This window comes from Pseudonaja textilis, chromosome 13 (assembly GCF_049901715.1).
Source record: "Pseudonaja textilis isolate UNSWEBS1 chromosome 13, rPseTex1.2, whole genome shotgun sequence".
Classification (NCBI taxonomy): Eukaryota; Metazoa; Chordata; class Lepidosauria; order Squamata; family Elapidae; genus Pseudonaja; species Pseudonaja textilis.
This window is the reverse complement of record NC_142002.1, coordinates 16,878,459-16,905,056: the sequence shown is the minus strand read 5'-3', so window position 1 is coordinate 16,905,056 and position 26,598 is coordinate 16,878,459. Positions and strand designations below refer to the sequence as shown.

At 40.8% G+C, this 26,598-nt stretch overlaps 1 protein-coding gene across 8 annotated transcripts in view; it reads right to left on the bottom strand.

The window, feature by feature from the left end:
- NEO1 (neogenin 1) overlaps positions 1-26,294 on the bottom strand; it is a 61,425-nt gene extending 35,131 nt beyond the window's left edge. For 6 of the 8 annotated variants that reach the window (XM_087941540.1, XM_087941542.1, XM_087941543.1 and 3 more), the window contains exon 1: positions 25,631-26,134. In XM_087941540.1, the coding sequence (XP_087797666.1) occupies positions 25,631-25,760 (130 nt within the window). In that variant the 5' untranslated portion in view covers positions 25,761-26,134. Of the gene's footprint in view, positions 1-25,630 lie in introns of all 8 variants that reach the window. The other 2 variants (XM_026709869.2, XM_087941541.1) reach the window with 2 other exon arrangements.
- Positions 26,295-26,598: the final 304 nt, after the last annotated feature.

The window sequence follows — 26,598 nt, the reverse complement described above, 5'->3', positions numbered from 1 at the left end:
ATCTTGCACGGCTGTAGGACTGCTCCTTTATGGGCCAAGTGTCAGAGGCTCACTTCTAGTATAGTTATGCAATTTCAGAGATTAGACCAAGGTATTTTTATTATAATGCTGAAGCCCACCTTCTAAAGATTTGCACGTTTACATATAAATTTTTTTTCCTAAGTGTGTATGGTCTATAAGATACAGAAGAGAAAAATAATAATATAGCCAACATAGCTAACCCTTAGATACGTCTCAAACTGAACAATAACTTAGAATGCATCAAAATGTGGATATGTCTTATATACTAAGGAAATCAACTGTTGGTTCTTCAGGGTCAATACTGATCCCTTGCCTAGGCAACCAACCTTGGGGTTCAAGCAGAGTTCCTTCTCAATTACTAACAAAACTTTAGGGATACTTAAGATTACATTATTAAGCTATTCCTATTACCTGGGAAGGGGCATCCTGTGTTGTTAAAAAAATGAACTGTTCAGCAAATAGGTGCTCCCTCCCACTGCAGTCAGAACTACGTCCATGCCACCTAATAACAAAAGCAACAAGGATGCAGTGTGTGTGTGTGTGTGTGTGTGTGTGTGTGTGTGTGTGTGTGTGTAAAAAAATCATCAAAACTCTTCAACTGGAAAAATGCTTTGCTTTTTAAGGGATATATACATCCTGGCAAATGTAGGCCTTAATTGCCAATTGGAGACAAATGCATAAAATAAAGTGTCAGAAACAGAGACAATACTCTAATAGCTTGGTTTTAAAGCTTATTAAGAGTGGAAATAAAATGTGTTCCAGAAGAGTCAGACCCCAGCCAGTGGGGGGCTGGGGAGAGGGAGGTTTCTGTACTGAGTCATCCACCTTTCCCTATATGGGAGAAGAGATTGGGAGAAGCAGCTGGCATTCTGCCTGCTGCTCTAAAAGTAGCTCCTTGTGATGGTGGCAAAGGCAGTCCATGCTCCAAAATTATTTCCATAAATCGTGGATTTTAGCAACAGCTTGATCAATTTCATTCATATTCATATATATATATATATATATATATATATATATATATATATATATATATATATATATATATATATATATATATATATATATATTTTTCACCAGACTCTCAAATGTCCAATTGATTTAGATCCCCTTTAACCATTCAATACAACTTTCTCATTTGAAAGTTGAGCTGATTCAACAACGTGACCGAATCCGCTTTGAGCAGAATCACCAAAATATTTACTCAAAATATTGAATTTACCTCCCCAATGCATTCCTTCACTTTTTTTGGTATGATATGAAAGGATAGCTACAATACACAAATAGTGGCTGGATATATTGCCCTTATTGCTTGCCTACTGCATTGGTTAGCCAGTTGTTTCCGAATACAATCCAAGGTGCTGATTTTGATCTTTAAAGGCCTATGTACATTTACAAAGTCCTGAATAATCTTGACACCTCCTATCTGCAGGCCTGATTATACCTATGAGCCTGCAGAGAGATAAGGGAAAGCCTCATTCACTGGCTTATCATGTGTCTTACTAGATAATAAAGTTCTCTCGGCAGCAATTCTTTTCCCTTGCAATTTCCTCTCATTGCTTTTAAAGACATGCTTTCTTCCCAATCTGCATTTGGCATTCTAAAAAGATAATACATGAAACCAGCTTTTAAAATATAATTTCAGCATAATTACTTCTGTGTAAGAAGAATCTCATGGGCTATCTTGGGAGGCAATTTTTCCTGCAGCAGATTTCAAATCTCCAAATAATTGATTAAACCGAATGAAATTAGTTGGCAGTTTTGTGCAACGCTTCTGGAACCAGACACAGTAATTCTGCCTGCATCTACAACTGACTGCAAAGAACATTCTGAATGTGCATTTAGATATGTAGATTTGTTCTCTTGTCACTGAGCTAGACAGAGCAAGCAACATAACACTTCGCAACAAGTTCATTTCAAGGTATCTTTCTGTTCCCATTGTTTTGCATGTAGGGCTGCTTGCCTAGTCTCGCTACAAAGAAGGACAGCTTATTCAAACTGTTTACATATTGTCAACACTTCATGCATCTGCATCAGTCAACTTTCAGTATGTAACTCTTGCAATGTTTACTGAAGGTCATTGACATCAATCCAGTCCTTTGACAGACAGGCACAGCACTGAGAGAGTCCTAAGAGCATGGACTCAGCTGAAGGAATTTGCTTTGTAGAATACAAATAATTAGCAGCATGATTTTAATCTCTGTTATGATCTACATGGAATGAGGAAATATATCTCAATTTCTAGATTACAATCAAAAGGAGGGGAAATGTTAAAACACAAGAACCCTGCTGGAACAATTGAAGTTTTTAAAGAAAGCAAAGGATCTGCTGTAGCCAATCAGTTAAAGTACAGCAAACAGAATTTCATTAATTGTTCTTTCTGCTGTTGTTTCCCAATAACTGATACCAAACAAATATTGTTGTATTGATTATGTCACTATGGTGATTAATAACTTTGATAGATCCATCTTTTAAAGGGGGATTAAAATAATTCAGATTAGCATTAATCACTGTATGTTATCACAGCAAATTCCATGACTTTATGCAATTTCTTTCAAAACTTAAGAGTTTTGTAAAATTTTTTAGAATATTTCAAATGTGCTACATACAATATATATACCTATATACGCCTACATACACCTATCTCAACAAAGGTAATTAGTATATATATTTCCTGATTAGTCATTGCCAACACTAACCCTCCATCCGTTATTATTAAATTCTTCCTGGATTTTAATTATTCTGGATCAATATGGTCCATGTTAGAGAAATGAACATAAGAATTAATTTGCTCCATAAGGCAATGTTAATTTTGATCTAATGCAATTAAATCAATCTTATTTATAGTCTCTCTCATTGGCCAAATAAAGTCTTTTATAATAACAGGAATCACTTCCCCTGGCAATAAATTTTATGCTAATTATGTATAGTAGATAACACCTTGCATCTGTCCTGTACCACTTCAAATCAACACTGCAGAGAAATTTCTTTATTCATTTTAATTATTTCTAAATTTATAAACTTTTAAAATTATATGTACTCATATTTGTAAAAAAAAATCATGGGGAAAATGATATGTCATTTTTACTGCTATTTTTCCATGTTTTCCCTCCTTTGTTATTAATTTTGTGATTCAGTTATAAATAAAATTAATTTGATATTCAGATTGCTTTACAGGTTTATATAACTGCACCATATTTAACTGTTTTGTTTATAGTTCTATTCTTAGCACTAAGCAATGGAGACAGCTTAGAGGTAAGTCAGACACTTTTGGCTGCAGAAAATTTTCCTTTGCAGAATTACCATTATTCAATACCTGAATCCCAAAATTCTACTTTCCACAAATTCAAGGCTAGATCTAATTTTCTACATCCCCAGGTATTTTGATTATGCGGGAAACTGTATGTTGTTTGTAACAGAATATTTTCAGCAAAATAAGAAATACAACTCTTGTTAATCATTTTCCTGTAACACAGTAACCCTTCTCATGATATTTACAAAACAGTCAAAAATTCCCAGAAGAAAACCTGAAAGAAAGCCTAACTGCAGCAAATCCAGTGCCAACTATCTACTATAGTTTCATTACTGGAATGGAAGCACGTTCTAATCTAAAACACCAATTAAACTAGGGTTATACTTTTGGATCTAGTGTTAGAAAGCAAGCTACAATCCTTATAAAAATGTGCGCTAATTAGGAGTTTAACCGAGATTTAATTATACATTTAATAATTTTGGCCCTCCTTGCTTACCATCTGTGGGAGACAGGCAAGCTGTGTGTCTCAGAATGAAGGAAAGGAGAGCATATGACAGAAGCAAACCAGCCAAGCAGGCACTATTGTTACAGATCAAAAGAAGAAAGGAGAAATTAAATGTTCTTTTTGTACTTATAAAAAGTAGGTGCATCATCTGACCGTTGTTTAGAACTACTGTACTAACAGATTTCAGTAGATTTCAGCATGCTTATATACGGGATTCTGTGTGTGATGGAGAAAATACAAACAAGAGAGAATACCCACCCCCCAAAAAAGAAAGATTTTTTTGTGTCTTTCCTTTTTTATGAAAAATAAATAGTAGTTTGTATTAAATAGTTCTCAGGACTCTTTCACATTGTTTTAATTGGCAAAGTAAAAGGCACGGAAGACGTGCATGTGGCTTTTGGTTTGGAATGGTTGCTGTTTTAACCAGGGCATCTTGAGTTATATGTTGCGGCGATGGCTTTAATCTTCATACACTGCCCAAAGTCAATGCAATTAGATAGGAGACCCTATAAATAATATAAATAAAGGTATGCACTGCATATTAAGCAACAGTGTAATGTCTTAATTGCTGATTGGGGGCATCTATAAACATTACCACATGAAAATGACCAAACATGTGCTATAACGTAACCCCTGTAATTTGTGTACTTGCTTGATACTGGACGCAAGTGTATTAGTGATGGACTTTACATCACGACTCAAATGTCCTTATTTGCCCCTTTGCTTCCCCTATGGATGCTTACATTGCTAACATCACATAATTGTATTCAAGTTATGTCCATGCCATACTGGAGAACATAATGCCACAGTGGGAATGTAGGCAATAGGTCTGCGAAATGATTCTGATTCAGGAAGGAAAGGTTTTACTTGTTGCCTGCTTGGATGCACCCATCACACCTGCTGGCAATTCATTGCAGAACATTTCAAGAGATGCCAATTGGCCTAATTTATGTCCACGTGTGCTTTAAATCGCCTTCTCCCATTTGGATCTAGGACCCTCCCGATGGCTCCTAAAAGATAAAACTAAACTGTTCATGTAGTTAATGCTGGCATTTTCACAGGCCTTGACTTGTTCTGCTCGGAAGAGTTTCCTTTCTCCACCCACTTCTTCAGTGACATAATTAAAAGCTGCTTAACTCCATTGCGATCTTAGGGGAAAATAAGGGAGATGGTTCATCGACACTTAGAGTTAGATAACCCAGCGCCCTCAAGATGTTCTAGGTGTTTTACTAAACCTTACAGAAACCTTGAGAACTAGTTATGAGGGCTGAAGAGAAAAACATATGGGTATTTCGAGCTTACTTACTATTTCATTAGAGCAACATTTGTTGTCTTAGGAAGCTGAAGCCACTTGCTGAAGCCACTTAATTGCAATTTGACTTTTAAAGCCTGAATTTTCCCCAAATGAGGTAGAGAAAGTGTTTTAAAGTTCCAAAACTGGTACTAAGTCAGGAGAACTCCATGTGTTCAACATGACAAGACTTTCACTGAAACAGACTTTAGTACAGAGAATGGCACTGAACTATTATTATCACTTAGATATATTTCTGCCTCATTTCAGTAAAAGCTAAATTTAATGGAACTTTTGGGGAAAAGAATATCTGTTAAAACTGAGTGTCCGTTAAATCTGAATTTACATCACTGACATAATTTAGGTTGTTCATTTGATTACCCAATTAAGGTTTTTGTTCATTTATCTCCTATTTAATTATATAAATGAGGCAAACAACATCAAAACATTAATCATGTAATTTATTCAAAATGAAATAAACGGAGATGAATGACATAACTTGCACCAGTGGTCCAGACTGCTAAGGTAACAAGAAAAACATCTGATCCATTCAAAATAAAAAAAATTATCTGCTTTGTTCAAAATCTGCTGAATGCCTGCCTAGAAAACTGAGGATTTATTCTATGACAAATTAAATTGGCACCTGTCTTTGCAACAACATATATACCTTTGCCCTAAGTTGTCAATCTGAAGCTCTTTGTTTGCTAGTGGAGGGAGGGAGATGTAAATCTGTGCCTTTACTGAAAGAACAAACCGAGGAAATACATTTTTTTTTGGCAGAACAAAGAGGAACAGCTTAACCAAAGCCACCTGAGAGCTTTTACGAAGGATTTCTGAATATGAAGGAAAAAATAAAGAAATAATGCTTTCAGAACCATTTTCTTCCACTGGAACATGTACAGAATGGCAAGATTTCAGAGGAAGATAATGTTCAAACTCCCAGCTTTGTTTTTCATCTGGCTAACTAGAGGAGAAATAATGAAGTCCTTGGCAGTCACAAAACATACAGCAAAGGATGTCATTCAAGCCACTGAATGTATCTTGTTTTCGAAAGCTGTTTCTTAAAGTAAAGGTTAACAGCAGAGACAAAGCTGTGTGAAGGAAAGAAGATCATGCTTGACGTTTAATTTTGTTCCAGGGGCACTCTTGTTACATAAAATAAAATTCAACAACCCCTTTACATCGAGCACAAAGTAGTGCTCGGAGAAATGAAAATGACTTCATGAGTTTGACATAAATCTCTGATATTAGACTGTTAATTGTTTTTTTCCATGCAAATCAAGCCCTTGGAAAAAGTCATTGCACCTGGAGTATTTATGCATTTTAATTTCTTAAATTATTAATTAATCGAATACCCTAATTGAAACCTGCACTGGAGGAAAGAACGTCCACTAGAAATAAGATCTCACACAGAGATCTACTTTGCATACAACTACTAGTTAATACTACAACTTAGCTTGGATCCTTTTAAATATTGCCGCAGTGCACTTTTTACACTGATCCTGTTTTAATTCCGAATCTAAAGCTGTAATGGATTTTTGAAAATATATTCTCAATGTGTATTGCAGAAGAAGCTGTTTAGACAAGATCTCTTCTTTGGAAATCATGGTGTGGTTGGTCAGTTAATTCTATTTCATTCCTCTTAGTCTCCCTACCATTTTTAAAAAGTAAAGTACTGAATTATGGAAAATTCCAAATTAGTTTTCAATACAGTTCATTTGATATTCAGTTCAAGGTTGGCATTTGCCTAGTGTAGTAGTATATGGTATCTACCTAGCCAGTGTTACTCAATCTTGACAAGTTGAAGTTATGTGGACTTCAACTCTCACAATTCCCCAGCGAATGGAAGTCCTCACCTCTCCCACTTCCCAAGGCCGAGAAAGACTGGCCAGGGCTACAGACGGCCATAAGACGGTTGCTCTCTCCCCCGATATTAGTGAGGCACATGTTATTTCATCTGTTGAAAATCCACCTCTTCACCCAGACTGTCTCTCTGTGAATGTTTATTTTCTTTCCTTCCTCCACTGTTGTTTTTAAAGTAAACAGGCTTTCTTTAACATTATTTTTAATTACCATTTTTTATTGGTATGTTTATTTTGTAAATCACTTTGAGATGTTTTTTGTATACGAAACAATATAAAATACAGGGCATTAATAAAAAAATACTACTACACATTTCCTCTCCCCATAAAATTAAATTCCTCTGTAAGTATAGCAAATATTTATGCCTACTATTTTCTTTGTTGATTAGCATTCTAGCACTTGCCACATAACTCTGCATGTAGTGTTTGCTTTGCCTGCTTTCTTCTTTTCATACTGCAGCCATGGAAAAAAAAAATCTCCATTGAAGATGCATTAATTCCTAAACATAGAAAATGAGCATCACATGAATAATGAATTAGAATTTTTTGCTACATGTCAGCAGCTTTGTAGGAGGAAGCAATATTTATGAGGTCCCTTGGGACAATAAGAAGTTAAAAATGGAAAAGAAACACACACTAACATTAATGCTGCTGGAAAAAAAAAAGTCTGAGAATTAGTAGTAACATACCAGGGAGAGGGAGAAATATATTATACAGGCACATTTAGAAACAAACTACAGATGTTGTGGAATCAATATAGCTTAAAACACTTCACCCTCACTAAATGAACCTCCAGAAGATAGAATCTACAACAGGAGAGTGGGGATAGGGCAACATATGGTTTTTTTTACTCAGTGCTTTGGGGGAAAATCCATTACAACACGGGTCCTATCTATTTCCCCTTTGCACTTGTTGCAGCTACTGTCAGTTCTGCCTCTGCAGAAGCCGGGGGAACTAAATCTTCTTATACACAAGAGGACAATGTGGTCACCATGCTTTGCAGAAAGAAAAACTTGAATGAAAATTGAAGGTTAACAACTGTAAGAATAGCAGGGAGGAAGAGGCCAAGGAAGGAATGGAATTGAGGGGTGGGAGGGCTTTCAATCTTCCTTCACCTGCAAATTTCAAATGCAACAGAATAGCCAAGTGATAGAAATTTGCTTGCTTCTTCTTTCCAACAATCTTGGTGAGGTAGAGAATACTGGAATGAGGTTGGGTATGATGGAGGGAGGGGACAAGGTAGCCTTCATAGAGAAAAAGATGTCTATTCCTGATCCGCATGACATAGGCACATCGATCAAGGGATGATAGCCTGGAACAGGAGAAAAAGGGGCCATCAAACCAGCCCAACTAACAAATTCCAAGCCTTCTAAGTTAGAAAGCTAGGCTATCCATCTTCATAGTCATAATGCTGAAATGGCAGTTCCCGGGTGGAGTAAATGAGATGGTATGAAGAAATCAATACTAACATAATTCCTTCATCCCATAATTATTTTTGCAATCCCTATGAAAACATTTCCAAGCGTTGAACAACATTCAGATAAACAAGAAAAACCAAACCATTAAATTTGTTCTTTCAGTACTGTAAAGAATAATTTGCAGCACTATGAAATCCAGGAACTTTGGCTTAATTTACCAGCAAGTATTTTATAACTTGCCAATGAATCAAAGCCCTTTCACAATGGATATTTCTACTCCACATGCATCCAATTAGGCTTAAAAAAAGTTCAACAAAAAGTTGTTTGACCTAAAATTATGACGTAATTGCTTCCAAACTGACCCAAAGATTTTAATAACAATAGCTACTGAACTCAAATAAACTTTACCTTCGTATTTCCAAAAAATAATTGTGCTTGTGTGGGAAAGGATTTTCTTTTGCCATTAATTCTATCAGGAGAAATGTGGGCAGTTACTATCAGCAGATTCCAAAGAAACATGCAGTACCCAGAACCCCCTGAAACCACATCGACAATAAATGAAGACGCAGCTTCCTATTCATGTCCTACAGTAGACAAATGGAGGGGGTGGGGGGAAGATGGGTAAATCATAAAATAGACAGGATATACCTATAGGTATAGAAGGCCTACTAAGATCTTTTAAAGTCCCGCTGTCCCTGTGGAACACCTATAGTCTTTTAAAAGTCTAGGGAGATTTTCAGTGACATCCAGGTCACGGTTGTCCCAAAGGTGCTTTTTTCAAGAGGTAACTGGGCTTTCTGGTTTTTCTTTGAAGAAGTTTCCCTTCTCGTCCTATATCTTTTAAAAGCTCCTGTAAGAGCTAAGGGTTGTTTGGGGAACTGACTCTTCCCAATTATGTCAACTTGTCCCATAAGGTCTAGCAGGAAGGGTCAAGACTCCAGGTCTTGACTTTAAGGAGGGCCGTCTGGTGGGGCCCAGGAATACAGCCTCTTTTGGAGTTGCATCCACTCCTTGGAGCTTCATTTCCCTGGAAATTAGATTGGAACCCACCAGACTTTCACAAGACCTCAAAGACACGGCTGTAGGACCAGCCTTGGGATCCAGATTCGTATGTGAACATCTGCAAAGGCTGTGCTGAGTTCTGTTGTATTTCTAATCTCAGCTATGGGTTTCTTGATTGTTTTGTGCTTTTAATTATTGTCAGCCACTCAGAGTCATGAATTGAGGGAGGGACGGAGGGAGGGAGGGAGGGAAGGAAGGAAGGAAGGAAGGAAGGAAGGAAGGAAGGAAGGAAGGAAGGAAGGAAGGAAGGAAGGAAGGAAGGAAGGAAGGAAGGAAGGAAGGAAGGAAGGAAGGAAAGGTTTCTCCCCCAAGTTAAACTCTTACAACTGTGGGGAAGGGGAAATTGTTGTAATATGTATGCATGCCTTGTTGACAAGTAAACTATTTTGATTGATTAAAATTAAAAGGGTCAGAATTGCTTATAACAAATAGTTATAAAATAGAGTGGAATTAAAGAGGTAACAATAGGACATGATAATCTTGCTGCATGATGTTGGTGCTTCCTTAACTGAAATGCCTATTCTTTCTAGGGCTATATGGCTACTATGCAACTTCAGGAAAAAGTGCAGCTTTTAAGGAGCCACTAACAGATACAATGAATGAAATTATGTTTAAGTTATAATACTTCTAGGAATTCATTTATTAGCATTTTAGCTAAACATACTGATAACTAAATATAAGTAGGACTGTCCAAATAGGCTGCTTGTCTTCTAAATGTCAACTTATGATTAAAACAATTTATAAACAATATATATAAACAAGGGAGCCACTCCATTCAAAGCTGTTTAGGAGCACTGCATGCCAACAATCAATCTCTATTCAAATAATAATTAAAAGACCAATAAAGTTCTGAAGTCAAAGTCACTGTAGAAAAAGGCTCTCATAATAATCAATCAATCCAAAATTATGGGTTTCTTTTTTTTACACAGCAGTATTTGCCAGAGAAACCTTGTGCCCTTTTCATAAAGACAAAGCAAAAGCAGAAATCCTCATTTCCTAATTATTTCCTTGTTATTTTACAATTACTTCCTTTCAGGAAGCTTATGCAGTCTGACTAGCTCCAACACTAATAACCTCCTTCAGAACTAAGCTATGCAGATAGCCTAGGAATTCCTAAAGCAGAAACAATGACAAATATGGAGTTCTGTGTTGAACAGCACAGCTTTCATTTTGGGAAAGTAGCTTTAGAAGTTACCCTGAACGCTCTTTCTATCTATGCTGCGAGAGAGCCCAGGATGGGTTGACTCCTTCCTATGACATCATAGCTGAGTCTGTACTAAGATATAAAAGCCAGCTCCCGGGAGAGACCCCAGCTTTGGCGAAGATACTTGACGGACTGAAAGGTGTCTCTGAAAGCACAAATGAATACAGAAATATGACTTACCCTCTCCGGACGAATCAAGGGAGGGGCTGGGCTCTCTCGCAGCATAGATAGAAAAGGCGGTTCAGGGTAACTTCTACCAATGCCCATTCTCCTCCATACTGCATCGAGAATCCAGGATGGGACATACCAAAGCTTGCATGTCCACGGATGGGTCCTCGTCTGGCTCATCACGCTGACTGTTGAACCACTCGTTGAAGCATCCGTCTACCGAGGGCTGCAGTTGCTGAGGCAAAGACATCCAGACGGTAATATCTGATGAAAGGAGACGGAGATGTTCACGTGGCCGCATGACAGATCTCCTCCAAGGGTGCTTGGGTCGCCCAGGCAGCCAAAGTGTCCACGTTTCTGGTAGAGTGCGCCATCAGACCTCGAGGAACCGGAAGGGCCGCAGCTTTGTAGGCCTGCTCGATGCAAGATCTGACCCACTTCTGATCTGACCCCATTCTGATAACAGAAACGGCAAAACTGGCGATGAGGCCAAATGGGGATGTGGAAGTAAGCCTCCGTGAGATCAGTGGAAGAGAGGAGATCGCTCTCCCGAATGCTTTCTAAAATAGAATGCAGGGTCTGCATTTTAAATAGCCTGTATTTTACAAATTGGTTGAGAAATTTTAGATCCAGGATGGTTCGCTACCCCACCTGAGGCTTTGGGAACGATGAAAGGCGAGAATAAAGCCCACGTCCCCATTGAGAGGGGGGAAGAGGTTTGAATAGCTCGGATTTCAAGAAGGAGTTGAATGGCCTGATTCATAAGGTCTTGCCTTGAAATGTCCCGAGAGACAGGACAATCTTTTTTTTTTTTTTTAGAGGGGTGCATTAGGAAGTCCAATTGTAATCCTGACCTAATAGTGCTGAGCACGCAGGCATCTGCCGTTGACTCCTCCCATTTGGAGGCAAAGAAGGCTAGGCGACCGCCGATGGGTGGGGAGAATGAGGGATTACTTAGAGCGATGGCAGGAACGACCCCCACCCTCCCGAAAGGGCTGTTTACCAGTATAAGGAGCTGGGCGATAGTCGGCTCTCTTCCCAGAGGAAGAGAGAATTTTACGTTTATCTCTGGTTTCGATAAGGTTCCAGAGCATTTCCAAAAAGCTTATCGCCCGCGAATGGAACTGAAACCAGCTTCCATTTATGCCGTGACTCCGCCTGCCAATTTCTGAGCCATAACAGTCTTCTTGCTGCTACTGAAGATGCCATGGCCCTAGATGCAAATTTGGCGGAATCGAGAGTGGCATCTGCAGTGAATTCCACCGCTGCAATAATCTTATTAAGGCCTTGGTGAGACCAAAGGTCAGATGAAGGCAATCTAATCTGAAGTTGGTGCAGCCACCGTAGGGATGCCCACGTGAGTGCCAGAAAATGGGAACGAGGCCAGAACTGGAATGTCAACAGAAGGCACTGCCAGGGAATTGTCCAGGGCTGCGCTGACGTTGTAGAAATGCTTATCCAGAGAAGATGGGTGAGGACCTGCCGAAGGGGAAGCGCACCGTTCCTTGACCATATCCAGGAACAAAGTGGGAGAAGGCAAAACCCCTGCCTCCACTACAGTCTTGGAGAAGAATGAGTCCCCTGGCTAGAGGGAATTCCTTGAGGCTCGGGAGCCACTTCCTCTGGCGACAGCTTGGCAGTGACCAAGGCCATGCTGAGTAATGGCCTGAAGAGAGAAGGATTGAAGACCAATGCAGAGGATGTCTGCTCTGGGCGAGGGTCCTCTTCCTCTGAAAGATTTTGGTCGAAGGTCTCGCCCTCTTCACGTTCTGAACGAGAGGAGTAACTGTGTTCAGATGGTGAAGCCCTTCCCTCCTTATCAACCTCCTCCCATTCTGGTAGAGAAGAATGGACCCTGAGGTCCTGGGACCTGTGTAAATCAGGGTGATGAGGCAACTTATAGAGTTGCTTGAAGCCTTCAGCCAATCCCTGCCTAATGGCCAAAGAGACAACCTCTTGGATATCCCCTGGTCTATGCTCAAAGGTAGGGGCAGAAGGCCGAAGGCCCACTGCTGAGGGAGTGAAGGTGGCCTCAGGCCTAGATTGAGAAGAGGTTCAAGGCCTGAAAGGAAGGGGGAGGAGCACAGGGCCCAGAAGCCTGTTGGAAATAAGGCCCAGATCTGCTTAGATCCTGAAGATCATTGTACTGCAAAAGCGTCAGGAGACAGGCTCATAGATAACTTCTCCTTCCCTGGGAGGGCTTGGCTGGGGCCCACAGGTATCACCTGAAATATGCTGTAGTTGCACTCCCTTCTGTTGAATAGTTCTGTTGAACTGCCTCTCTAGGGCTGCATGTCTGCACTTTTCTGCCCTCAACTCACCCTGAGTTGCCTTCTTAGGGGCTAGAGTCTTAGCTCTGATTTTAGCAGCCACCTCCCTCTGGACTGATTGGGTGCGTTGCCTACAACTTTTTCTCTTATTGGCTTAAGAGACTGTTCCACTAGGGGGGACAGGGGGACTCTGCCTGACCCTTATCTTGCTCCATTTGAAGAATAAAGGCTCTTACACTGGGAAGAAACTGTTTGTACATTTTTTGTATGAAGCCCCTTAGGGTATAAATTGGCCCCCGGGCTTACAAAATGGCCGCTCAGCTCGTGGTGGAAGGCTTCAATCCAAGATGGCCACTGACTACGGGAAACAGGCTCCGAGATCGAAGTATTTCTCCTTAGGCTATAAAGAGTCCCGAGTGAAGTCAGCAAAGGAAAGGGCAGCCTCTGGCCACATGATCAACTGGCTGACGCTGGTCTCGGTTTGCCGATCGCTTTTTACGACCGCTCAAACCGCAGGCGTGGTGGGGGAGGTCTACAGACGCTGCCCAACTTGCCTGAACAGCGCTCTGGCAACGCTGCTCCCAACCTTGCTTGAAACGGGGAAAAACGGCACTGAAGATCGCTGGTGAGCGTTATCTAACAGAACGCTTTCAGAGACACAGCTACTGACTGAAAGGAGCTGGGTCAAAAGCTGGGGTCTCTCCCGGGGGCTGGCTTTTATATCTTAGTACAGACTCAGCTATGACATCATAGGAAGGGGTCAACCCATCCTGGGCTCTCGATGCAGCACGGAGGAGAATCCCATGAATCTCACCCCTACGAATCCAGATCTACACAAGTACAAGTAATAACCTAAAGTATTTGACAACTCCATTGAAAATTATAACTGCAAAGGGCTAGGAAACACAAAGAGATTTCCCAGGCAGGAACGTACAAGCAAATGATCCCATTTGTCTGTAAAGTACTTGTTTGTGTTTAAGCATACTTGACGTACTATATTCAGCTTCTACCCAATCAATGCTCAGAGGGCATATGTAGATTGTGGCAGTTATCGTAGCCAATGAGGTTTATCCAAGGCACAATTATAGCTAATTGAAACCTTGAGAATGTGGTGAATTGGTAGGGGCTGATTGCAAAAGACAGAAAACCAAGAAAGTCCAGCTGCCTTTGGGGAAAAGCACCTTTGGGGCAACCATGACCTGGACGAGAAATCATAAGCAAAAAGACAGAATTTTCCATTCCTCCTTTGCATCTTTTTGCCTCTCAGAAGAGAGACGAAGCTCCCGCTCTTTCAATGTTACATCCCTGGAGGAACGAGGGAACTGCAGCGTAAGGTGGACAAAGAGAGGGTAAGAGAGAACTTAGCTAATTGAAGTGAACTCAAGACTCCTGGGTTAGGTGGATAACCCTGTCTTCTAAGGGTCCTAAAGAATCACAGAACCATTCTTGGGAATTTTGAAACCTTCTGGACAATGGCTGAAGCTTCAGAAGACTAGACAAGAACAAATCCCATCCCACTTTCAAGAGGAGGAAGACTTGGACAATTATCAGCTTCTTTGCCGTGCTACAAACTCCTAGTGTAGTGGGGTATTTCTTGACTGCTGGTTCCTTTACTTAAAAGGCAGGACCTATCCATGACTTCAGTATCTTAACAGGTAGCCCTCGACTTACACCCGTTCATTTAGTGAACGTTTGAAGTTACAACAGCACTGAAAAAAGTGACTTATGACTGTTTTTCACACGACTGTTGCAGCATCCCCATGGTCACATGATCAAAATTCAGGCAATTGACGCGTATTTCTGATAGGTGCAGTATCTCAGGCAGTGGTGGTATTATTCCACCAGTTCAGCCCAGTTCTGCCGAGCCGGTAGTGGCGATGAGCAACGGAGACCAAACCAGTTCTCTCCGCTGCACTGCCCACCCACCCACCTGGGCTCCCATACTAACCTTTATCCTCTGCTTTTAAAGCGCAGCTGCTTTGCGCGGCACAGAAGAGTGCTGCGCAGCAGCTGCTAAAGCGACCGGGAGAGTGCAGGCTTGCAGGAGGTGAGTTGGATAGCCTCCGCACCTGCGCAAATGCCTCTGTGCCTGTGCAAAGTGCGCATTTGGTGCACGTGGGCAAAGCCCGCCCACCAAGCCATGCCCACCGAACCGGTGGCAAAACGTTTTGAATCCCACCACTGATCCCAGGGTCATGTGATCCCTTTTTGCAACCTTCTGACCAGCAGAATCAATGGGGAAGCCAGATTTATTTAACAACTACATTACTAATTTAATAACTGCAGTGATCCCCTTAATAACTATGACAAGAAAGGTCATAAAATGGGGCAAGATTCACTTAACTGTCTTGCTCAGCAACAGAAATTTTGGGCTCAAATTGAGGTTGTACTGTAAGTTGAGGGCTACCTGTACTGTGAATTCTAAGGCTGACTGCTATCCTTGTTGCTATCAGTTTGCTGTTCGGTATATTTAACTTAAGTCCCATTTTTTTCTCCACTACGATCCCTGGTTATATATTAGCTGGATTAGCAAGAATGAAAGAGGTGGATATAAATATCACTGTAAAACATTTATAAATGGTGACCTAGAAACCTGCCCTATTATTACCATCCCTATTTTGACAAATGTACTTCAGCAGGATATTTTATGTATAGGATTAATTGAAATAAGCTGACTTTCTAAAAATTGCACGAGTTAATTAGATTTGTATTGCACTCTTTGAACATGTTCACATGTTATCATGGAAGCTTCTTGTCCCAGTAGTTTTTTTTTTTCTTTTAAGGCAACTTCCTAAGCTATTATCATCACCATAATCAAATATGGGAAATGAAGATTACCAATTAATTAAGTACTAAGAGAACAAGAATCCACCACTTATAGCTTGGCTTAATAACCAGCATTTACTTATGCTTACCACTGTTTGCTTTTTGTTAAGTCTCTACAAAGGGGAACTCTGTTTCTAACAATTTTATTTCTTATTTCTTAAAACAGTTTTATCCCACATTTTCTCTAGAGCAGCATACAATCTCCATTTTTTCCCCTCTTACTGACATACATGAAGCAGAAATACAGTGACTGATCCAGTGTCCCACATCAACTTCAACTGATCACATCAACTGATGGAAGAAATTCAATCTAAGTGTACACGTTTTAATCACAATATTTGGCCATTGTCATGCACTAGTATGTAGAATACTATGTTCCCTCTGCAAATTAAACAGGCAAGCCACAACAGCTCTTAGATCCCAATTGTGTTATTAACACAGGATGCTATTTACAATAAAATAGCTGCACATTTCCATTTAGTTTTGCATACAATCACTGTTTTCTGTCCCCTGCTGTGGATACAGATCCTTAAATACTGTTCAACAAGAAGGCAAAAGTACCCAAGCATTACTTGGGTGGATTTTCCATTTTATACATATGGGCAGATACACATTAGGATTGTAATTCTGTATTCACCTCTTGGAAAGACTTACAGAACCCAGAATCCTAATTTTAAAGTCTTATTATAAAAGAATAAGCAAGCATTCATAGAAATAATAGAAAAAGTCTACTAACAAAAAGATTATTTAAACAAGGTAACATTTTACAAATATTTCATTTAATAGGTTTTTTTTAAAGGACTGTTTTAAGGAATACTTTTTCTAAACTGAGAGAACACTAACTGTTTTGTTTGAGCCTGCCAAGAGCCATACACCAAAATCAGACTTTCTCCCCCCTAAAGTACACAATCTTAGTTCACATCACACAAGCTTCCTTGTTCCTGCTTAAGTGCTCTCTTCTGTGAAGCAAGGCTTTATATGCCTGTGGTGGAAAAAGCCCACTAGTTTATTTCTCTTTCAAAATGTATGCAGTTAATTAAAGTGTAAAGTAATACCTGTTTTGAAAGTTTGGCACGGAGGAGTGACATGTTCTTTTAAACTGAGAATGTGTCAAAAGGAGGTCAATTTGTGCCAGGAATCATGTAAACGTTTCATTTTGGAATTCCTGCACATTTTTAAAAGGCTAGGAGAATTAGCTTGGTTATTATAAGTTCATAAATTTCTTTCTTCAGTTTTAAACTATTAGTCTAATGATCCAAAAATGCAATGACTAGATTTTCCTTTCCATTTATTTTTCCCCTTAAGAGAATGCCCCCTTTATTTCTACTCAGACAATCTGAGAAAGATTCAAACAATAAAACAATTCATTAAAAAAAACAAATCCAGGTGCAAATAGAAATTTTACAGCCTCTACTGAGATTCTCAAGTGTCATTTAGGAAAGAGTAACTTTTTGAAGCTTCCCAGTGACACTCACCTCATGTAATTTTGCTGAGACTACAGCACTGCTGCATATTTTGCTTACTTGAACCTAAGAAACGGGTAACCCAGGGTGAGCAATCTGTGGCCTTCACCCCTTAAGTAATCCTTGGTCTAATCTTTTATGACCCTCGATTACTTTCAAGAGCCCTTTGAAGAAAATCAATTCACCTTGGGTAGGAGCAATCTGTCCAGGAAGGGTGGACAAAGGTATCAGAAAGAGAGAGGGGAATATTGTAACTTCATTGTCACACTCCAGCCTTATTTATTGCTGGCTGAACTCCCCATTCATTACTGACATGCAGTTCCTACAGATTATTTACAAATAAATATGAACCTTGACAGAAAAAAAGGTTTCCATTGCATACATTTTCCTACAGATCTTACAGTCATAAGATTGTGTTCAGCAAAAGCAATACTATATGTTAATAGTCACTTTTGTTTCCTAAAGTATGCTAAGGAAAAACTTCTCAGCACACTCCCTTTAAAAAATTAAATGTATTATAAAAGGTGTGCATCAAATAAATATTTTTATCTCATTTCTAGATTATCTCCCTCAAAAAAGGACATATTATTTCTAACAACTGTTATGACATGTATATTATTAATACATTAAACACATTTCCAAATGTATTACACTATACAATGGGCACTGGTGATAATAAATATATTCATTATTTTTTATGCAAATGAAGAAAGTTTCCTTCATAAGTGCAAGTTTGCTTAAACATTTGTTGATCAATATTCTGGGGAAGGACTATACAGCAGCAATAGAGCTTGTGCTTCTCATATATACAAGCAAATTAAATAAAGAACTTACATTATTCTTACATTCAGCCTAAGAGGGTTTTTTTTCAAATGATTATTTTAAATCATTGCAAGATGTTTCAAAATTATACTTACAAAGTGCACTATTTACATAAAGTATAGACTGTAAAACTATATTCCATAATGAATTATTTTCCAAAGTATACTTTGCCTTGTTATATCCTTATAAGTAAATTATAAAAATTCCATAAGTAAACTCTAGCCAAGACACTAAATTCACTAAAGAAATTCAAACATCTAATCTACAGACAATTTCAAAATTGTATAGAGTGTAGAAATTTATAGAAACACTACATTTGGCATAAATATCACAGATCAAGTACATTTTTCCAAAGGAAAAAGTGGTTGAAATACAATCATACCAACAAGAACCACCAATTATCCTCAGATGCATTATCAGCTGATAATAGTATATCCAAGTTATCTACTGAAATTCCTCACAGACAAGCAGCAAAGCTTAGTACAACTTTTGGCAATTTGTATTTAAGTAGCAGCATAGATCTCAGCCTTCCATATTATATTAACAAATGTGACACTATAGCTGGATTCACACATTCTAAATAAACCAACACTGGCTAGACTGAAGGAATAATTCTGAAGACTCAGTCAGAAGTACAATATCTGAATCATACAGCATGCGGGGATATTTTGCCCATCACATCAATGCTTTCTTTTTTTTTAAAGAAATCTGTTTTATATTTACCTAACTTGCCATTGCTAGTGATTTTATCACTCCTCTGAGATAAGAAAAAGTAATCATACAAAATCATCTTTGGGCTTTAAAGGGCCTGACCAAGTTCCTGCTTATTGGGTAAGTCAGAGAAAGCTCTCTAGGAAGTCAGAGCAAAGTACATTAACAAAGAAGATGCAAAAGCTAGAACGATAATGGCATAACAAGTAAAAATGAAGAGCTATTAAATAGATAAATAAGTGCTATTTTAATTAGGACTTTGAAGTCTCATAATGAGATGCATCATACTGCAATTCAATTAAATCACATTATGTATTTTCAAATAATCTACAAGCCACTTTGAGTTAATTAGTTTACTAAAAATACAATGTAAACATATATACATGCTCACTCAAAAATGCACAGGATGCTAGATAGATTTCCATTAGCTTGCAAGCCATATTATAAGCATTACTAATGTTATGTTTGCAAAGTAAAACTTGGAAGCAATATCTCCATCTCCATCTCTAAGCAGTTCAGTGTACAATAAAGTATCACCTAGAAGCATAAAGATAGTAGCCTTTTAACTCCATTCTTCTCTTCAGAGAATCCTGTGTCAAGTATTATTGAGCCTCTTGCCAATGTGTTACTGTACACTTATCATAAAGTTATTAATGAATAATCTGTTTCAAGGAGATTAAAGAAGACATCTTCTTGTGCTATGCATTTTCCATATTTTGATGTTACAGCATGTGTATCTACATATAGATTCTACTACTGTAAAGTAAAGCCAATCAAATTAGTATGGTCATAGAAAAGCATGATAATGAATTCTTTGAATGTGTAATCAATGTTTAAGCTGTAGTACAGCTGAAAAAGTTTAGGCAGCACATGACTTTTAATCAATAAGTATAAACCAAGGATCATTTTATTATTATTCACTCATAATTTCTGTAATTATTGATTCCTAATAGTTTAATTATATGATTGCTTATATTGTATTGTTGCAAACTGCTGTGACCCTATTGGCTGAACGATATACAAATACAGCTGCCATCACATTTTGGACATTTTCACTTATTATCTCTATCCATAATTTCCTACTTGAGTAAACCATAGGCATCAAGTTCTGTTTCCTCTGTTCTCCATCAGAATTACAAAGGAACAGATCTCAATATATAACTGGCAATTGACTTCCTAAAACTCATACCTTATATCTCTGCTTTGACAGTCGGAAAGCTGGGCCTCTCACACATCCATATTTTCCCTCATATTCATCTTCACTGGTAGTTCAACGGTGCTGCATCAGTCACTTTGACTGTGGAACCATTAACACAGGGAACCCTCAAGTGTCTGAAATCCCATCCCTAATTATGCATGTGTAAAATACCATAATTCTGGAAGACCTGGAGGAAAGGGGGACCCGGTGTGCGTTATGGTCCATGGGGTCACAAAGAGTCGGACACAATTTAGTGACTAACAACAGCAACAAAGTATGCATGCCAAAATATCCATTCTTATGCATGCATAAAATTACATTTATATTTAATAGGATTCTGTTTTAGTGCATAACTCATCATACCTTGTTAAATCAAAAGATTACTATGTGAAAAAAACAAAGCTAGTAATCTGGATACCAAGTTCTACCACAGATAAAATGCTGTCCATACTTTTTAACCTTTTCTCAGTAGGGATCAATGGGTGGAGAGACACAGCTGTCACCATCAAGCAAATGATGCAAAGTCATAATGCAAAATAATTCAAATATGTAATTCATGATTAGTGCGCTTATAATTGAGCAGATGGTTGGGAACCAGCTCAATGATAGACTAGTTAAGTGTCAATCTGACACCATGAAATAATGGAGAATTCTCACATTTTCTCCAAAGAAAGCATTATGTGAAAATAGGTCATTGACTCAAAATAATCCAATCTGAATTTGAATTACATGTTTTCTGAAACAACATAATTTGAATTATGTTAAATAGAGCACTGAGCTGGACAGACTAGTTCCTCAAACTAACATAGCATTTAAAATTTCTGGAGAAATACATTGCCCTTCTTAATCAAGCTACATGAACTTTCCATATACCCCTTGTTTTGCTAATGGATATACAGGTAGTCTTCAATTTACAACAGTTCATTTAGTGACTATTCAAAGTTACAATGGCACTGAAAAAAGTGACAAATGACCATTTTTTACAGTTACCACCTTTGTTGCATCCCCATGGTCACATGAAAATTCAAATGTTTGATAACTGGTTCATACTTATGACCATTGCTCTATCCCAAAGTCATGTGATCCCCTTTTGTGACCTTCTGACAAGCAAAGCCAATGAGGAAACCAGAGTTACTTAACAACCATTTGACTAACTTACCAACTGCAGTGACTCATTTAACAACTGTAGGCAAGAAAGGTCATAAAATGGGGCAAAACTCACTTAACAAATGTCTCATTTAACAACAGAAATTTTGGGGTCAATAGTGGTCAAAAGTCGAGGACTACATGTATAGAAAGTCAGGTTTTGCAATAGATTATGAAGAAACAGCAAAACCTGGAGCTTTTTTCTCCCTCTTTTTTCATAAAGTTCTGAGCCACTCATCACAACCATGGCCTCAAGAGAAGGAAGTGGCTGCTTTCCATGTAGGCATGGATGCCTCTCCTGACCCCAATTTCTGTTCCTTTATCTACATAGTTTCATCCAGCACTGAGAGCCAGCATTGTGAAACTGATTTGCAGAAGCAAAAGTGCTCTAGTTGTTCACTTCAGCTCTATTCCATAATTCCATCTATCTTAGTCCCTGTCTTATTTCACCTATCGCAATGGCAACAATCACAACAATAGTGAGGTGTGGATATTATTTCACATATTCCTCACCTTCATCTACTGAGACTACAACAGTTTAGTGGAGGGAAGGGAGGAGTCGGGATTCCCTTTCATTCAAGGAAACTCCATAATACTACAGTATAATTTTCCCATCTTGCTCTTTGATGATAGCAGCAATTTGAACATGAAGGAACATTATAAAAATCAGTAACCTTGTTGAAAAACACAATGTTCCAATAACGTATAGTGGTAGGATTTTTTGTTGGCGTGAAAGGTGTTTTTATACTATTTCACCATCTCACAAATTTTGTCTTATGACAGTTGCCTCGTGAGATGCTACAGAATCATGGTTGCCTGTTTTGAGTATCTCATTGGCAATTCTCAAGGGAAACAATTTAGAGATGAAGCAGTTGTACTCCACTCTGTTAGTTGCTACTATTCATTACCTCTACCCTAGAGAATTTTTGCATAGGATCACTGGGACGGTTGCACATACCTATACCACATTCTGCATAACATGGCCATTTTCAAAGACAGGATTGGTTTATTATCTATTTATACCTATTGATCATGTTGATATCCTACCACAATCCAAGGACTTTTGGCAGCTTCCATTATAAAAAAATTGAAATACCCACAATACATAAAAGATAAAAAGTTAAATAAACCATAAAATCATAAACCAATAATTTTTTGTCAAGTATTACAAAAACAAAGGCAAAACGTTAACAATGAGAATAAAAGATGGCATAAGTCATGAACTCGACTGGAAAGCTCTCCAACTTCCTTCTAAAAATCATCAGGGTAGAAGGCTAGTCTGATCTCCCTTGGGAAAAGTCCTTGATTTATAATTATCCATTTAGCGACTGTCTGAAGTTACAATGGCTGAAGTTACAACCGGCATGTATTTATGATGGGTCTCAGGGCCACAAGTTCGCCATTTGGGCCTTCCCCAGCCTCCTTCTGACAAGCAAAGTCAATATGGGAATCTGGATTCTCTTAATTAGCTTTGTGATTCACTTAACAATCATGGCAAAACGGTCCTAAAAACAGGCACAACTCACTTAACAACCACCTTACTTAGCAATGGACATTCCGATTCCAATTGTGGTTGTAGGTCGAGGACTACCTGAATTCCAAAACACTTAAAAAGTGATGCTTCCTCACTTCAGCTTCTTTCACACCTCCTTGGAAGTGCAGGAGCCCAAGGAGCTTCTCCTTAGATGCTCTGGTGTATTGGGCCAATTCAGATTGATGGAGACTGCACTGTAGGCACTAAATCTGGAACTACTGGTTCTAAATCTACCACGAGTACTTTTTACCAGAAGCCCTGCCTGGAATACCAGAGGATGGAAACTATCAACGCGCAGTAACAATTGAAAAGGGTTGTTTTCAGCATCCTCCTCCTCCTCCTAATAGTAATTCCTTTCCTCAAAAACTACCTGACATTTAGTTGATTACCACTTTAGCACCTTTTATCTTTCTAAGTCTTTTAAACTGTGTAGCAATTTTAATGCCATTTTTGGATTTTGCTTTTTATCCCCCTGCTCTTTATTTTAATCATCTGATGTTTTTTTCTTTACAGTATCAATGATAGTTAGCTTTATGTTGTCAGCCACACAAAGAAATTTAGTTGCAGAATAGCACATAAACAAAATTTAAAAATGAAACATTTCAAGTCCTAAGTTCTAAGTCACTCTCCAAAGATGTAAACATTCAAAGAACACACCCAAACATTTACGTCTGTCTTTTCAAACTGTAGTATCAGTAGCCACAACTACTGCCATGTCAGGACTTTTACATGTTAGTCATCTAAACTCACCTCAAGAATGAAAATGCACAAGGATGCTAAGCTCAAATATATACTTGAAAACTGTAAGGTAAAGATCATAAGGCATAAACTAAAGCCAGCACATAGTTTTAACAGATACTATTTATTACCATTCAGAATTTCAGCCTCCAACATGTTGCCCTCTAAATGTTTTGGACTACAACTGGCATCATCCTCAGGCAGCATGTTTAGAGTGGTAATTAAACCAACTGGAAAATATGAAATAGCTGAAATAAGAGCCATTTGCAGTTTAAGTGCCTTTTCTCAGCATTATTCTGATTTCAATTTGAGGTAACTTCCCAGCTAAATGGTAAAGAAATGTACTCCAATCAACATTCCCTTTGTGTGTACACATTTACCCCCAAAAAACATATACCGCCAACTCATTTTTTTCAGTTACACCAGAAATACTACAGGTACTGAAAAAGCTGAGATCACTACAGATATAATTCACTGAAAAACAAAATCCATGCCAGGTATAGTAAGTACCTTGATGTGTAACGTCAAAAAGACAAGCATAACCATTTGAGCCTGTTTTAGACATTCCTGGCCAGAAAGAATCTGCTTTTATCTGTTTTAGTATCAGCTCTCCTTAACTGCATTATAAGGAAGCCAGCTTTATAGTGCAGGATAAAGGTGCGCACATTTTTAATTTCAAGCATTTCAAATCTGAGACGTTGCAGGTTCCAAACACATTGCACCTCCCTAATGCGCGGCTGCAACTTACACATTCCTCCGGCAGTTAATTAACTTTACTTTCCGTCGGTGACACAGAAAGCCATTTTACGTGGTCAGCTCGCTAATTGCTAACACCAGCTTCCCATCCTGCCCAGGTTTGTAGAAATAAACAAGCCCAGGATCACACTACACATCCACAAGACTGAGGGCTAGATCTGCACGCCACTGCACCTGACATAACTTAGGGATAATGCCCGCATCTCACACACCAGCTCTTTTCCGCCAGTGAAAAATACACTGGCTGCAAAAACCAAGCAGGTGAAGGGGAGGGGGATTCCCCCCCTGAAGAATACCCCCAGGTTTCCCGCCCGCTACCCTTTTTGCCTGCCACCTCAAAAGAGCTGCACTCATCCAACGCGATGGCGAGCGGGGAGAGGAGGGGTATTCGCTGATGAATGACCAACCAAAGGCGCACTTCTGCAGGGCCCCCCCCCCTCCTTCCCTCCTTCCTCCACAGCTCCATAGTAGTAGTACCATAGTAGTCACCCTAGTAAATGGCAGGAGCAACTGTCTATTACGGAGAGAGGCGCAGTGGCCTCTGCTGGCACAGCAAACCCCTTGTGAAACACAGCAAACCCCTCCGGATGGGACTCTTACAAGTGGAGGCAACCTGTGCGGATTTATTTAATTTATTTATTTTTTTGCCAGGGAGGTGGGTGGGAGGAGAACTGGGCAGAAGGAGGGAATGCCAGAAGAGAGATAGAGAAAGGAGGGCTGGAGGGAGGGAAAGCGCCCCTTTCCATCATTTCTGTCCCTCTTGATACCCTTTTCTGGCCATTTTTTTTCAGGCTGGGGGGGGGGGGAGAGAAAGAAACACACACCCCCTTTTCTCACCCCCGCCTCAGCCACACTTCCCCACCACTGGCACCAGTCTCTCGGGTGGGGGCTGACAAAAGACCCACACCAGCCCACTCACACACACACACACCCCCGTCTCACACACACTCCAGAGACACATAAAACACCCCAGACACGCGGGGGAGAGGGGGACAGAGTCCTCTGCCTTGGGGAGAGAGGGAAAGAGAAAGGGAAAAGAAAGGAGGAGAGAGAGGAAGGAGGGGATCCCCGCCTGCTGTGGCTGCTGCGGCTTCCCCAGCCGAGAACCGGCGCCTGCGGGGCTCCTGGGGGGCATCCCCGCTCCGGGGTCAGCAGACCCGCCGAGACCCTCCCCGGCCGGGGGGTCCCTTTGGAAAGGGGGGATGCCTCGCGGGCATGTGTGTGTGTGTGTGTAAAGGATGCCAGGGAGACCCTCCTCTTCCCCCCGCCGCCCCCTCCCCTCCACAAACGACCCCCTCCCGGCTGCAGCAGCTGAGGCGGCGGCGGCGACGGCGGAGAAACCCTCGCCCACCCCCCTCTCGCCCCCCAACCGGCCAGGGACTCACCTGCGGGCGGGAGGTGCTGCTGAGGCGGCGAGGCGGCGCAGGAGCCGCCGGGGCGCTGCCCGCCGAGCAGCGCGACCCACAGCGAGCCGAGGAGGAGCAGCCGCCGCCGCCAGGCGCCCCGCGCCGCCATGGCTCGCTCTCCCCCCTCACGCCGGCGGCCGGGCACGCAGAGGGGGCGCGGCGGCGGCGGCGGCGGCGGCAGGGAGGGCAGCCGAGCGGGGTCAGCGCTTTTCTGGGTCCCCCTCCGCGCTGAGGGAAGGAAGAAGAGCCGAGCGGCGGGGGAAAAAGCTCGGGCCGGGGAAGGGGAGGGCGCGGGGAGGGGGTGGAGGGAGGCGGTCACTCCATGGCGGGCCGGTCCGCCGCCGCGGAGCCTCCCCGCTTTTCTTTTCTTTTTCTTTTTTTTTCCCCGTCCCCTCACGAGAGTCGCGCCTCACGGCGGCGGCAGCAGCAGCAGCAGGAGGAGCAACAGCCTGGCGCGCGCTCCCGGCCCGGCCTGCGTGCGTGTGTGTGTGTGCGTGCGTGAGGCGCGCACGCGCGCGCGCGCTTCGGTCCTCCTTTCACTCCCCTTTCTCTGCCTCCCCGCCCCCCCCCCCCCCTCACGTCCTTTTTTCACTCCTCAGGCTCCCAACCGCCGTCCTTCGGCTGTTGGCCGGCTGCGCAGGCGCGCCAGCCTTCCCATTGATCTCTGGCGCGCGCGAGTGAGTGAATGTGTGTGTGTGTGATTTCTCTGTCAGGGAAGGAGGGAGGGAGGAGGGGAGGGGGCGCGCGCTGAGCTGACAGAATTCCAAAGGAAGGGGGACGCTCCCCCCCCCCCCACCCGGCCCGGCGGGAGCCGAGGAAGCCCCAAGGAGGCGTGTCCGCCTGCGCGCACGCGCGCGGGCTCGCCCCAGCCGCGGCAGGCGATGCTCGCCGCTCGCCTCTCTCTCTCTCTGTCTCTTTCTCCCCCCACCTCCCCGCGCGGTTCGTGT